General features: G+C 39.3%; 1 protein-coding gene and 1 pseudogene across 1 annotated transcript in view; one reads left to right on the top strand and one right to left on the bottom strand.

The window, feature by feature from the left end:
• The first annotated feature begins 4,563 nt into the window (after nt 1-4,563).
• LOC117798192 lies at nt 4,564-6,066 on the top strand (annotated as a pseudogene).
• Nucleotides 6,067-6,488: 422 nt separating this feature from the next.
• Nucleotides 6,489-14,097, bottom strand: part of GINS1 (GINS complex subunit 1) — a 17,715-nt gene continuing 10,106 nt past the window's right edge. The window contains exons 5-7 of the mRNA XM_034650608.1: nt 10,304-10,393; nt 9,874-9,948; nt 6,489-7,178 (exon numbers count right to left, since the gene is read on the bottom strand). Of these exons, the coding sequence (XP_034506499.1) occupies nt 7,110-7,178; nt 9,874-9,948; nt 10,304-10,393 (234 nt within the window). The 3' untranslated portion in view covers nt 6,489-7,109. The remainder of the gene's footprint in view (nt 7,179-9,873; nt 9,949-10,303; nt 10,394-14,097) is intronic.

Raw genomic sequence — 14,097 nt, 5'->3', positions numbered from 1 at the left:
AAATCAAAACCACATTGAGATACCACCTTACATCAGTTAGAATGGCAAAAATTGACAAGGCAAGAAACAACAGATGTTGGAGAGGATGTGGAGAAAGGGGATCCCTCTTACACCTTTGGTGGGAATGCAAGTTGGTACAGCCACTTTGGAAAACAGTGTGGAGGTCCCTTAAAGAGTTAAAAATATCCTATGACCTAGCAATTGCACTACTGGGTATTTACCCCAAAGATACAGACGTAGTGAAGAGAAGGGCCATACACACCCCAATGTTCATAGCAGCATTGTCCACAGTAGCTGAATTGTGGAAGGAGCCGAGATGCCCTTCAACAGATGACTGGATTAAGAAGATGTGGTCCATATATACAATGGAATATTACTCAGCCATCAGAAAGAATGATTACCCATGATTTGCAGCAACATGGACGGGACTGGAGGAGATTATGCTAAGTGAAATAAGTCAAGCAGAGAAAGACAGTTATGGTTTCACTCATTTATGGAACATAAGAAAGAGCAGGAAGATCAGTAGAAGGAAGCGAACAATGAAAGGGGGATAAACAGAAGCAATGAACCATGAGAGACTATGGACTCTGGGAAACAAACTGAGGGCTTCAGAGGGGAGGGGAATGGGATAGGCTGGTGATGGGTATTAAGGAGGGCCCATATTGCACGGTGCACTGGGTGTTATACACAAATAATGAATCATGGAACATTACATCAAAAACTAAGGATATACTCTATGGTGTCTAACATAACATAATAAAAAATTATTAAAAGAGAGAGATTTCCTTAACCTGACAATGGGCATCTATAAAAAACTCAGCTGAAGTTATAGTTAACATAAAAGATGGAATGCTTTCCTCCTGAGATCAGACACAAGATGAGGACTTCTGACCACTTTTATCTAGTACTCTCCTGGAGGTTCTAACCAGTGCAGTCAGGCAAGAAAGAGAAACACAAGCATCCACGTTAGAAAGGAAGGAGTAAAACTCTTTATTCACCAAAAACGTGACCATAGATGTAGAAAACTTTTTTTCTTAAAGATTTTATTTATTTATTTTTTTGCAAGACAGTTGGAGAGGGAGAGAGCACAGAGGGAGAGGGAGAAGCGGACTCCCTGCTGAGCAGAGCCCAGTGCGGGGCTCAATCCCACAACCCTGAGATCATGACCTGAGCCGAATGTGGATGCTTAACCAACTGAGCCACCCAGGCATCCCTTGATGTAGAAAACATGACGAATTTTTTTAAAAATCTATTAGAACTATTAAGCGAGTTTAGCAAGGCTGTAGGATATAAATTCAGTATGTCGTATTTCTATTTACTAGCAACAAATAATTAGAATTTGAAATTTGAATATAGTATTTACAATAGCTCCAAAACTATGAAATGCTAACAAAAGATCTGATAGACCTGTACACTGCAAACTACAAAATATTGCTGAGAGATATGGAAGACAGAAAGAAATGGGAAGAAGAACCTTGTTTATGGGCCAGAATATCTTCAATATTGTTAAGATGTGAATTCTCCCCAAATTGATACACAGATCCAGTGCAGTCTCAATTACAATACTAGGCTTGATTTTTGTAGACAAGCTGATCCTAAATTTCATATGAAAACCAAAATACTTCGTATAGCTAAGACAAATATGAAAAAGAAGAAATCTGGACCAGTAACACTATTTGGGGAATTATTATAAAAGTTACATACACTACATAAAAATAGCATGGGTATTTCTGTCAGGATAGAAAAACAGATCATAGGAACAGAACACAGTTCAGAAAGAAGCGCACACATATACATTATAAGTTTTTGTTTTTGTTGTTGTTTATGATGGAGAAAGGATAGCCTTTTCAACAAATGGTGCTAGAAGAAGATGGCCACATGCTTCCACTTTCCCCTGCCTAAAGTAACCTTGGGTCCATACCTTGTACCATATATGAAAAGTAACTCAAAATGGATCCTAGACCTAAGGGTAAGCCTAAAATTATAACACTTCTAGATGAAGGAAAAAAATCTGACCTTGAGCTGGGACAAGATTTTTTAGATATAACACCAAAAGCATAAAAGAACAAATAAATTTTTTTCAAAACTAAAATGTTTGCTCTTCAAAATATACAGTTAAGAAAATGAAAAGACAAGCCAGTAACTGGGAGATAATATTTGCAAAGCATACATCTCGTAAAGGACTTGTATCCAGAATATATAAAGAACTTTCAAAACTCTAAGAAAACACAGATTTTTTTTTTTAAGAACACAGTTTTGGAAAATTCACCAAAGAAGATAGATTCCAAATAATCACATGTAAAGACAGTCAACATCATTAGTCATTAGGAAAATGCAAAATAAAACCTCAACAAGACAGCAGTACACATGACACACGAGTAGAATGGCTAAAATTAAAAAGACTAACCGATACCAAGTGTCAGCTAGGATGTGGAAGAACAAGAACTCATACATTGCTGGTGTGAAAACAAAATGCATAACAACCTTGGAAAACAGTTTAGCAGTTTCTTAAAAAGTTAAACATATATAGGGGCACCTGGGTGGCTCAGTTGGTTAAGTGTCTGCCTTCAGCTCAGGGCATGATCCCAGGGTGCTGGGATCGAGTCCCACATCAGGTTCCCTGCAGGGAGTCTGCTTCTCCCTCTCCCTCTGCCCCTTGCCCCTTCTTGTGCTCTCTCTCTCAAATTTTAAAAAATCTTAGAAAAAGTTTAAACATACATATAACTTCTAGTCATCTGCCCAAAAGAAAATATATGTCCATTAAAGACTTATATGCAAATGTTCCTGGCATATTTTTTGGTAATAGCCAAAAATTGGAAACAGTGCACTATTAGCAAGGATGGAGGGGGGGGAGGGCATAGTTACTATCATTCATTTCTGATGGTAATGCAAATTATTATAATTCCTATATATTTTGGCAAGAGCAATAAGAATTGTAATTATCTTAAAGATGCATTATGTATAAAATGATACGTGTACCAGTTACTCACATTAGCTTTGTCTGTAGTCCCAAAAGGCTGGGAATAATTCATTGTCCATCAACGAGGAACTAGATTTGTAAGAAAAGGTATTTAACATTCTCTATTAGATTGCTAGGGCTGCCATAGCAAAATAACAAACTGGGTGGCTGGAACAAAAACTTATTTTCTTTTAGTCCTGGAGGCTGGAACTCAGCAGGTTGTTCTTGTTTTTTCGAGGACCTCTCCCCTTGGCTTGTAGACACCCACTTTTCTGTGTGTTTGCATGGTCAACAAAATCAAAATGAAACAATGGGGTTATGTAAATATTAGAATGTGGCCAAGTCATCACGATTTGCAGCTCTATACATGTATCAGCCAAAGCTAGTTAGGAAACATAAAAGACTGAGTTCACATTAGGAAGAAAATCTAGAAAATAACTGGGAAACCACTTCGAAAGAAATGGGATTGGACTTTGTGTGTGATCAGTAATCAGTGAGCACACTGGGTGGTGGAAGGGGGGCACTGACTTTCACTTCCTACACTGTTGTTTCATTTTAACTGCATATATATTACCATTATAAGAAAAAACATGTTTAAACTTCTAACCACTATTCTAAATGGGCAGTCAATATATATCAATACAACATCCAAAATTTCAGATTTTCAACTAGTATACATTCATTTCAAATAAGGAATATACTTATTATTTTATTTGGGAAATTAAATACAAAAGTATATCGTATAATGTAAGTTCGGGAATGCTGGTGGGCTGGCAACATAATGTCCTTCACGGCCACTCATCCTCACAGGGGACTCACATGGACCACCAGCCTCACCTGGCTGCATGCTTCTGTGTGCTCTGGGATTAGAATGAGGGAGGTGACTACAGACCCACAGTTAAAATATCAACATCATCCATCCCATTCACTAGGGAAATTGTCCTTATTGTTTACCTGCAGAAAGTTAGATGAAATTCTTATCTGGCTACAAAAACTATCGAGAAATGTTTTCCAATGATGAAAATAATTTGTAAAGGGCAGCCTATAGACCAAAGTAGGTATGAAAACATACAAATCCACATCTCAAGTAAAGCTTTTCTATACCTTGGATTTCTTGAATGTAATTTTGGCCAGAAACATTTCCCCTATGTAAAAATGAAACTGCACATTTAGTAACTGCCAGGTCATGGGCTTATCTGGACTTTTAAATTTGAATGCCTCTTACCGATTACTGTAGTGGTCATGGAGGGGACTAGTGGGTAAAGGCCACTGCCCAGCAGGCAAGAGCCCTCTGTGCCTCTGCAGCCCATACCATTCAGAGTTCATCAGACAACAGAGGGTGTCCTCCACATTGCTGACCAGCTTCATGTGTCTTTTCAGTCAGTGTGAATCTGGGGGGAAAACTGCACAAAGTTCCTGTTCTAGCCCCAGTTTCTATTCCCCTCTTCCAAGTGGTAATACGGGTTCCTAGCCCACAAGCTCACGGGCAGACAAGAGCCAGATCAATTGCTGTTGGAAATGGGCAAAATCCAGTACTTTTCCTTTCTACTTCCCAAACAGCCAGATGATAAATTACTGTCATTAAACATTACATATTCTGAAAATTTGGATGGACCATCGTCTCTATCTGCCCTTGTGATTTGGAAACGCATATCCCAGAAGCCCAGCTTCTGGGCTTGCACAACACACACCATCAGAAACAACACAAGATGCAGAGACCTACCTTCTCCCTATGCAGCAAGAGATTATTTAAAAGAAACTCAAATGGCAGCAGGGTGGCTGGGGACGGGTAGGGTCAAGTGTAACATTTTGGCCACCTTTTCCCCCAGTGCTGCCTAGACATCAGGCAGGCTACTAGCACCATGAAGATCTGGACTTCAAAAAGCATCTTTGACCAGCTGTGGGAAACTGTTATAACAGCTGCAATGCAGAAATACCCAAACCCTATGAACCCAAGCATGGTTGGAGTTGATTTATTGGATAGACTTATAGATCACTCTGCAAAGTTGCACAGCCATACACTTCTCAGCACAGAAACTGCCTTCCATTGTGAAATCTCTTATTGGTGCAGCAAGAACTAAAACACAGGTACAACATTCCACAGTTGATCCTACAGAGAAAACAACAGTACTTGAATCTGCTAATATTTTATTTACAAATACGGTTTCAGTAGTTGAAACTCATGCAAACCACATCTTCAGGACACAGAAAAAAGTGTTTTGACTCAAGAAGACATACTTACTGTGAAAGGAGTCAGTCTCAGCAGTTACCTTGAAGGACTGATGGCAAGTACAGTATCTTTGACTGCTAATAATATTGGGCTGAGAAGCAATGGAATGGATAATACAAATATTAAGTGCTGAGGGGCACCTGGGTGGCTCAGTCAGTTAAGTGTCCAACTATTGATTTTGGTTCAGACCATCATCTCAGGGTCATGAGATCCAGCCCTGAGTTGGGCTCCGCACTGGGCATGGAGCCTGCTTGGGATTCTCTCTCTCTCTCACCCTCTCTAAAAAAAACCCCAAGATTGAAGAATTGGCAGCTTCAGCAAGAGGGAGTATAGGGATACCGACAGCAATAGCACAGCAGCATTTGTGAAATGTCAGCAAATGACAAGTAAAGCTGGTAGGTGACACCCACTCCCCCAAGTCTCTGCAAGCTGGCAATATATTTATTTGTCATTTAAAAAATCAGGATGCGTGGCTCAGTCAGTTAAGCGTCTGACTCTTGATTTTGGTTCAGTTCATGATCTCAAGGTTGTGGGAGTGAGCTCCCCTTCAGGGTCCCAGTCAGCAGGGAGTCTGCTTGGGATTCCCTGTCTGCCCCCCGCCACTTGCTGGCTCTCTCTCGGAAATAAATAAATAAATAAATAAATCTTTAAAAAAACAACTGTATTTTAGGGAGAGTTTTTTTTTTTAAATAAGCTGAACAAAAGCTATATGACTTTTCATCAAACCAAAGAGGTGCAGGGTTTCTAAATAAAAGGTATCACCTGAAAGTAGTATTGTTTGAAACGACCACCTAATTTTGAGGATTCCAGTATTTATACAAAAATTTTCATAATTCATCATATTGGCATAATAATCTCTTTTAAGGAAGAATTTTAAAACTTGTCATGCATGGGAATTCTTACAAAGCAGAGCCATCTGAATACACATAATTACCTGCTGTGGTAAACCTCACAAACTAGTATGAGGGAATGCTCTTTTTTTTTTTTTTTAAGTTTTATTTTAATTTAATCTCTACACCCAATAGCTCCAACTTACAACTCTGAGATCAAGAGTTACATGCTCTTCCAACTAAGCCAGCCCCTGAGGGAATGGTCTTTAAAAGGAGAAATTAGGGGCACCTGGCTGGCTCAGTCAGTTAAGTGTCTGATTCTTGATTTCAGTTCAGGTCAGGATCTCGGGGTCGAGAGTTCAAACCCCACATAAGGCTCTGCGCTGGGTGTGGAGCCTGCTTAAGATTCTCTCTCCCCCCTCTGCCCCACCCCTCCATCCCCCCTAAATAAATAAATAAAAGGAGAAATTACATAGTTTTAAAAGACATATTAATTTGTATAAAATAACTTGCTCTGCCATAAAGCACCATTACAAACCACAGTGTTTTATTTTGGTACTTAAATGACATTTTTGGAGTGAAAATTATCACTGAAGTAACACATGACCCCCAACAACAAAAAAAGGATTTTATTATATTAAAGAGTACTGTATTAATTTGCCAAAGTTTTCTCACTTAGGAAAGGTATTACCTTCCTTGGATTTGTACTTTAAGATAGTATGCTATACCGTGGGCTGGAAATGTTCACTGAAAAAATAAAGTCATTACCGGGAAGAAAACAGAAAATCAAATGTGAACAAATGTTTACTTTCATTAAAAAAAAAAAAAAAAAACAGTCAAAAACCACATTGTAGTAACTGTAGGAATGTTGTAATTATAGATCCAGCTTACAGTTTATTACAAAGCAGAGGATGAATCCTGTACAAAAGAAAAACACACCCACTCTTTAGCTAGATACTCCTGCTTATTTTAAAGAACGTCTGTAACCTTCAAAACCAAAGAGGTGAGGCTGGAGAGGGACGTGTAGCACTGTCTGTGGTGTGGTTCCCCCTTGCACCACAGGGAAGCCTGGAGGTGCCTCAGCACAAGATCAGGACAGCACATGCTCCAGAACGCCCTGTCTAACCAGCTGCTCACACTTCCACCGGGGTAAGAAGTGCTGAGGGGAAAGTGGGGGAGAGGAAGAGAAACAATTGGAAAAGAATTACATTTTGCATCATTAAAAAGCAGCAACTGATTACATGTTTTTCAAGCAGCTAAGTAGCTAAAAGCTAAACTTAAGTACATTTGAAGCCACTTAAAACTGAACTGAATTCTGATTTTTATAAATAAATTCATAGTTTGCTTCAGTTAAGTTTAACTGAAGACTTATGAATTCCAGTAGGAATTTTGCTCAGTGTCTGCATTTTGGGACTTAGGCACAGAAAACCCAGAGGTGGGATTCTGCTGCAGTGGATCAAAAGTGGGGCAACAGCTTGTTGGGAAGGCTGCCGAAAGGAGCATCTTCTTCATTAAGCTTCTCTAGTATTGAGTCTGAACATTTATTCTCGTCATAACCACAGTGGCCTCTTTCCTCCTGTATTTTGCAAGGATTAAAAGTATCTGCAATCTGCAACGTGGGTTCTGTTCACACACAATGTGTGAAGACTCCAGTACCCAGCTAAGGCTCTATGTCCTCCCGAGAGGAAACCACTCTCATTTGGATTCCCTCAAAACACAGGGGCTTAAAACGGAGTCTTTACTGAAGTCTGGAGTGGGGAGGTACAGGCAGCAAGGCAGAAAAACTTTCCAAGCTCACAGATGACCAAAGAAATCTCAAAGAAAAGACAGACATACTTGGGTAAAAACTAAAAATGCTACGTTAGAAGTTCAGAGCAAATAATCTTAGAAAATAACTGCAGCATGAGGAATTAACACAGTAGTTCAGGGGCGCCTGGGTGGTGCAGTCGTTAAGTGTCTGCCTTCGGCTCAGGGTGTGATCCCAGCGTTCTGGGATCGAGCCCCACATCAGGCTCCTCCGCTAGGAGCCTCCTTCTTCCTCTCCCACTCCCCCTGCTTGTGTTCCCTCTCTCACTGGCTGTGTCTATCTCTGTCGAATAAATAAATAAAATCTTTAAAAAAAACAAAAACAAAAAAAACCACACTAGTTCAGGGAAGCGTGCTGTGGCTCCACGGCCCTGCACATCTAATGGGCCTTCCACACCAGCTCACAGGCCTATCATGGGACCTGTGACCAAATAAATCCCTCCTGACCAGTCAGGAAGACACACGGGGTGTGGAAGGCACCCTGCTGTCTAACTTGTTAAATGAATTTTTTAGATGTGAATGTGAAATGTACAAAAAGGGGAAAAAATATTGAGTTGTTTAAGTTATTCCAGTTCCTACTACAAAGGGGGAAGGGCTTCTGATTTCTGGACAAACACAAACATGCTCACCATATGGACAAGTATAAAGAAATCTATGGCAAAAACATGTTTCCCTATTAATGTTTTATATTATGTGGATGATCTATACCAGATTCTATAGAAAACTGGTTTTAGGTGTGGTCAGACATTTTAGAAGTGGATAAATATATAGTAAGTGAAAGACATAAAAAACTGTCCTCTGGTTTTATAATTGAGGGTAGGGCAATACTGAGACAAGTTAAAAGCATCTCAAGAGGAAGGCTTCTGCATGGTCCACGGAGAGTGACAACTGTCCAGCACTGGAGCAGACAGCTCAGCTGGTTTCCACCTGCTCCAGCCCCACCTGGGCACTCTGGTGGGGAGACTAGCCAAAGAGCTTGAGAAAGACATTCAAACACAGGAGGACAGTGTTTGAGATGAAGTTTTCTCCTATCTTGCTTTAGGAGGATAGCTTTGCTCTTGGGAACCACAGCTTCCTGCTGGGTCCTCCAGAAATACAGATTTTTATGAGGGCACTTCTTCACCATCTGCTTTCTATTCATTCGTATCCTACTTTCAAGAGGATACTTGGGAGGGAAATTTTTGCTCTAACAACCAAAGATTTTAGGGTCCCTTGAAAAATATGTCTTTAAAATGTTCCAGCTTTGTTTTAGGAAACTATCTATAGCTCCAAGGGTACTAGTAAAATAGACCAATTCACCCTCTCTCAGAGAACCACGAGACCGAAGCATTCTTTTGCTCCAGGGCATAAACAAAGACATCAGTGACTCAAGGTCATTAGATACTAACTGGTTGAAAACAAAATGGGAAGGAAAGAAAGTTTTATTTAGGTCATTTTTCCTCCTATGCTAATGTGACTCCAAACAACTGAGATAGGATAAAAATAAATCTAGTTAATGTGAATTCATCTAATGTGAACTTGAAGACTTCTAAGAAAATAAATACACTGAGATTCTTTGTAAGAAAAAATTTAGCTTTACAATTTCAATCTTTCTTTATTAAACTATTATGTTTATATGTTAAATACTTAGAAATTTCTGATCCATATCACTATTTGTTTGCCAAAGAACTGGGATTTGAAAGGTCACCTACAAGCTGAAAATGAGTGCTTAGCACCTTTTTAATAAATTCAAAGAAAGCAGTTAAATCCAACAATTTAATAGGCCCTTAAGCAGAATAAGCCCACTTACCTAGAGTAAGGTCCATTGTGATAATTTCCCAGGAATATGCTTAGTGTTAAATACAAGCAATAACCTAGTAAATTAACCTTTTCTTGGTATATGCAAATCTTTATATTTAGAAAACGGATAAAACAGGGAGTCTTATACTAAGCATAATGCTTATGATACAAATTATCATTACAAGGCAACATTTACTTTGCTACTGATTCTAACATTTCCATTGTTCAACACTCTCACAAGGTTTAAAGTATCTCAAGATGAGAAATACCTGGCTATTTTTTTTTAATAGGACTGAAGTACCATCATCAACTTCAAATTCTCCGTAGTCTTTTAGACACCGCACCTGAAAAGAAAAACTGTTGTTTTATCTAAATTATTTTTAATACATATAGTGACCATAAAGTAAATAGGGGTAATAAAAATACCCATACAGTACAAATACTAGGCTTTCTGTCTGTCTGTTTCTTCTCTGCATACCTGGGCCTAGGACTCCTTACTGAGGAGCCAATTGTCCTGTTTGGATGGGGAGGAAAGAGAATGGCAGGATGTCCAAATGTATGTGTATGTCTGTGCCGTCAAGGAAACCTAGGGAGCTGGTGAGGGAAGACAACATCACATATTGTGTTCCCTCTGCAAATCCTGAAAAATCAAAATATTATCTACAAAGAAAAGAGAATGTTTTATCGACCCCAACTTGCCTCATACAGATTCTTCCGTGAAATAGCAGTATCTGAGAATAGAACATAGTGAGTTTCCAGTTTCTGTGTTGAAGGGATTCTTCCAATCTTCTTAAATATTCAGATTGTTTCCCAGGCATACGTGGAAATACACCATGAAAGAACAGATGCAGACTCACATCATGAGGATTAAGAGAGGTTCTTGGTCAGAAGGTAGGAGGGGTACGGCAGCCTCTAGATAACCACTTGTGTGACTGCCAAGAAGATCACCGGCAGACTGCAACTTTGTTTTCCTCTTCCATGAGAACCCAGGACAGGAGTTTGTGCTCCCGAGGTCTCGCGGTGGTATGCGTGAAGCCAACCCCACCAGCAAGTTACAGTCTTCTACTTTTCCTAGATAATTTCATGCCCTATGCTTCCTCTGGGATCTTAACATGACTTCCAAAGGTATTTTACTTAGTTCAAGAAACACTATATAAGAAAAATCCCCACCACCACTACCACCTTTTTGCTTCTCTAACGAAATGTATATTATGGAAAATCTCAAACATTCAGAAGTAAAAAGACTAATATAACGAAACTCCATCAACTTGCTTCAACAATTATCAACATGTGGCCATTCTTGCTTCCTTACCTACTTCTGGATTATTTTGAAGCAAATCCTATATACCATTTCATCTATAAATATTTAGGTATCTATTTCTACAAAATAAGATACTTTTTATTTATTTATGTATTTATTTATTTAATTTTTTAGAGGTTTATTAATTTTATTCTTGTTCACAATCAGCTTTTGTTTCATTGAATTTCTTCTTTTTTTAAGTTTTTATTTAATTTCACTTGGTGTTATATTAGTTTCAGGTGTGAGATTCTTTTTACGAAACATAATCTCAACATTGTTATCACATCTTTTTAATAATTTTTTATTATCATGAAATTCCCGGTTAGTATCCACATTACCCTGTTTCATGAATGTTTTCTTTAGAGCTGCCATGTTACATCAGAATCCAACAAGAGCTACACATGACATATTTCTGACATATCTCCACGTATTTTAATCTATACAGTTCTCTCTCTTTTCCCCCTTCCCCTTGGCAATCTATTGATAAAGAAAGTGGGTACTTTGGAGGTTTCCCACAAACTAGATTTTGTTGTGGATCCCTGAGGGGTCATTTAACATGTTCCTCGGTCCCTGAATTTCCTATAAACTGAAGTTTCATCTAGAGGCTAGATCAGATCAGGTTTGATTTTCTGGCAAATGGTGTTACAAACTTCATCTTGCAGGAGCACAAATATCTGGTTGTTCCCTTCTGGATGTTAAGACTGATCAGTGGGTCTAGGTGTTAACTGTACCCATCATAAACATCATCATCATCTCCATTACCTTTTCACCTACTGGTTTTAGAAGCTGTTTGCCTCTATGTGTTATGGCTACAGAATGGCATTTAGTTCTTTTATTCCTACTGCATTTGTTAGCTGGAATTCTACTATAAAGAAGAAATTTCCCTTGTAAACAATTTGGCTACCCTGAGATAGAGTTTATAGAGTGAAGGCCGATAGATGCTTGATCCCATACTTCTATTCACCACTTTTCAAAATGAGTTGCATCCCTCATATTCTCCAAGGGGGACCAAAAAGACTTTATTTTTTAAATTGTTGTTATTGTTATTTGGTATCATTATGCATTCATGCTTCTAACGTAATCGATGTGATGCAATTCACTGCAGTTAATCATTTTGATGCTTGGATTATTCCTTCTTTGGCCAATAAGAGCTCCTTCAAATCAGCTCCCACTTTTTGAGCACTCCCCCCTGTAGTCCTTAAAACACTCTGTTTTCTAGGAAAACAAGGTATTCCAAGCACAGCTTGTGCATTTTATTTAGGACCTGGAATCAGTCTTTTATTTCCCCCTCTAGTTAAGTCTGGTTTTCTTCAGTGGGAAATGGCATTTAGACTCCAGAATTTGGATGCTTATGGCATTGGGTTGGATGTTGTTTCTATGTCTGTCCAATGGACAGAGCTAAAAAACACTTTTTTAAAAAGAGAGATGCTTCAACATGAGTCCATGCTGGTATTTCTAACTCCAGTATGGGAATATAGGATTTTCACTTAACTTTTTTCATTTTAATATTTCAATCTCTTTTCTCTTATTTTGAAAATATTGGCTCCTGGTGCCAATACTTTTTTGCTTGACTTATCAATATATAAACTATTTGAAAATAACAGCAATGATATTATTATTAATAATGATAAGATTACTAAAAACAGGTTAAGATTTCTTTATAATTCTTTTCATCCTTAGAACATATCTGCTAGGGATATACAATCAATTTACGTATTTCGAAGTAATTTAAAGTAATTCCTGTTTGACTAATCTACCAACTTGAAACATAAGTTCATGTTTCACTCTGCTTTCAAAATCTGTGGGTTGGTTTTGCACTTTAATTTTTTTAATAATCTGTAAAATATGTATATGATTCCAAAGTTAACACTGTTAAAATACATACATTCAGAAAATTTTACCTATTTCATCCTATTCCTACCATCCCCCTAGAGGTAACATTTTTGGTTTGGATATATGTTTCCTTTCTTTTTTAATGTAAGTTAATATATATCATATATCCCCTTTTTCTTAGACAAAAGTCAGCATAATCTATGCACTGAAGAAAAATCTATTTTATTTTAGTTTGTTTTTTTAAAGATTTTATTTTTTTTAATTTAAAAAAAATTTTTTTAAAAGATTTTATTTATTTATTTGACGGAGAGAGAGAGACAGCCAGTGAGAGAGGGAACACAAGCAGGGGGAGTGGAAGAGGGAGAAGCAGGTGCCTAGTGGAGGAGCCTGATGTGGGGCTCGATCCCAGAACGCCAGGATCACGCCCTGAGCCGAAGGCAGACGCTTAACGACTGCGCCACCCAGGCGCCCCTAAAGATTTTAATTTTAACTAATCTCTACACCCAACATAGGGCTCAAACTCACAACCCCATGATTAAGAGCTGCATGCTCTACCGGATGAGCCAGCAAGGCACGTCAAGAAAAATCCATCTTAAAAGGTATACTTACTGGAGGAGGGGGAAAAGATGGTGGAGGAGTAGCGGACTCTTTCTTCAGCTGGTCCCCTGAATTGAGCTGGATATCTACCAGATCAGCCTGAACACCCACGAAATCAGCCTGAAACTCAGGAGGATACATCTGGATCTCTACAAACGAACATCTCCAGTGCTGAGTACTGATGTACGAAGCAGGGAGCCGTGAATCCACGCACAGATATCACAAGATAAACGGAAGAGGAAGGGAGGCACCGCGCTAGGGCTCCAGAAAACAGTAGCCACCTGCACTGGGGAGTCGGCCAGACTCACCGACCGGAACCCACGAGAAAGCAGACAAGACCGTGAGCCCGGGAATGCATGTGCGACCAGATTGAAAACCGGAGCTCCGGAGCGCGCATGAACCACACTGAAACAGGGAGCTTGGGAGTGCCCGCAGGAAACGGGGCGGCTGGCGGTGTTAGGACAAAGGACAGACATGTCGGACCTGGACAAAGGGCTGGGAGAGTGGCTGTGGGGCACACAACCCGGGACACTGCGGGGTTTTTAGCTGCACCGACAGAAACAGAGTTAAAGTGGCCAGGAGAGCTCAGTGGAGAGCGGACTGCGATCTCTCTGTTCTGAGACAGAGGCTAGGACAGCCACTGCTGCTCTGATTCTCAGAAGAGTCACAGAAAACTGCCAGGGAAAGCCGTCAGAGAACAAAAGCCTGGAAATACCAGATCACATTGTGCCCATCCCCATCCCCCCTCGCAGTGGACAGGGAG

Source organism: Ailuropoda melanoleuca, unplaced genomic scaffold (genome assembly GCF_002007445.2).
Source record: "Ailuropoda melanoleuca isolate Jingjing unplaced genomic scaffold, ASM200744v2 unplaced-scaffold2835, whole genome shotgun sequence".
In the NCBI taxonomy this organism is placed as follows: domain Eukaryota; kingdom Metazoa; phylum Chordata; class Mammalia; order Carnivora; family Ursidae; genus Ailuropoda; species Ailuropoda melanoleuca.
Note: the sequence above shows the minus strand (reverse complement) of the source record. Positions and strands in the feature narration are given on the sequence as shown.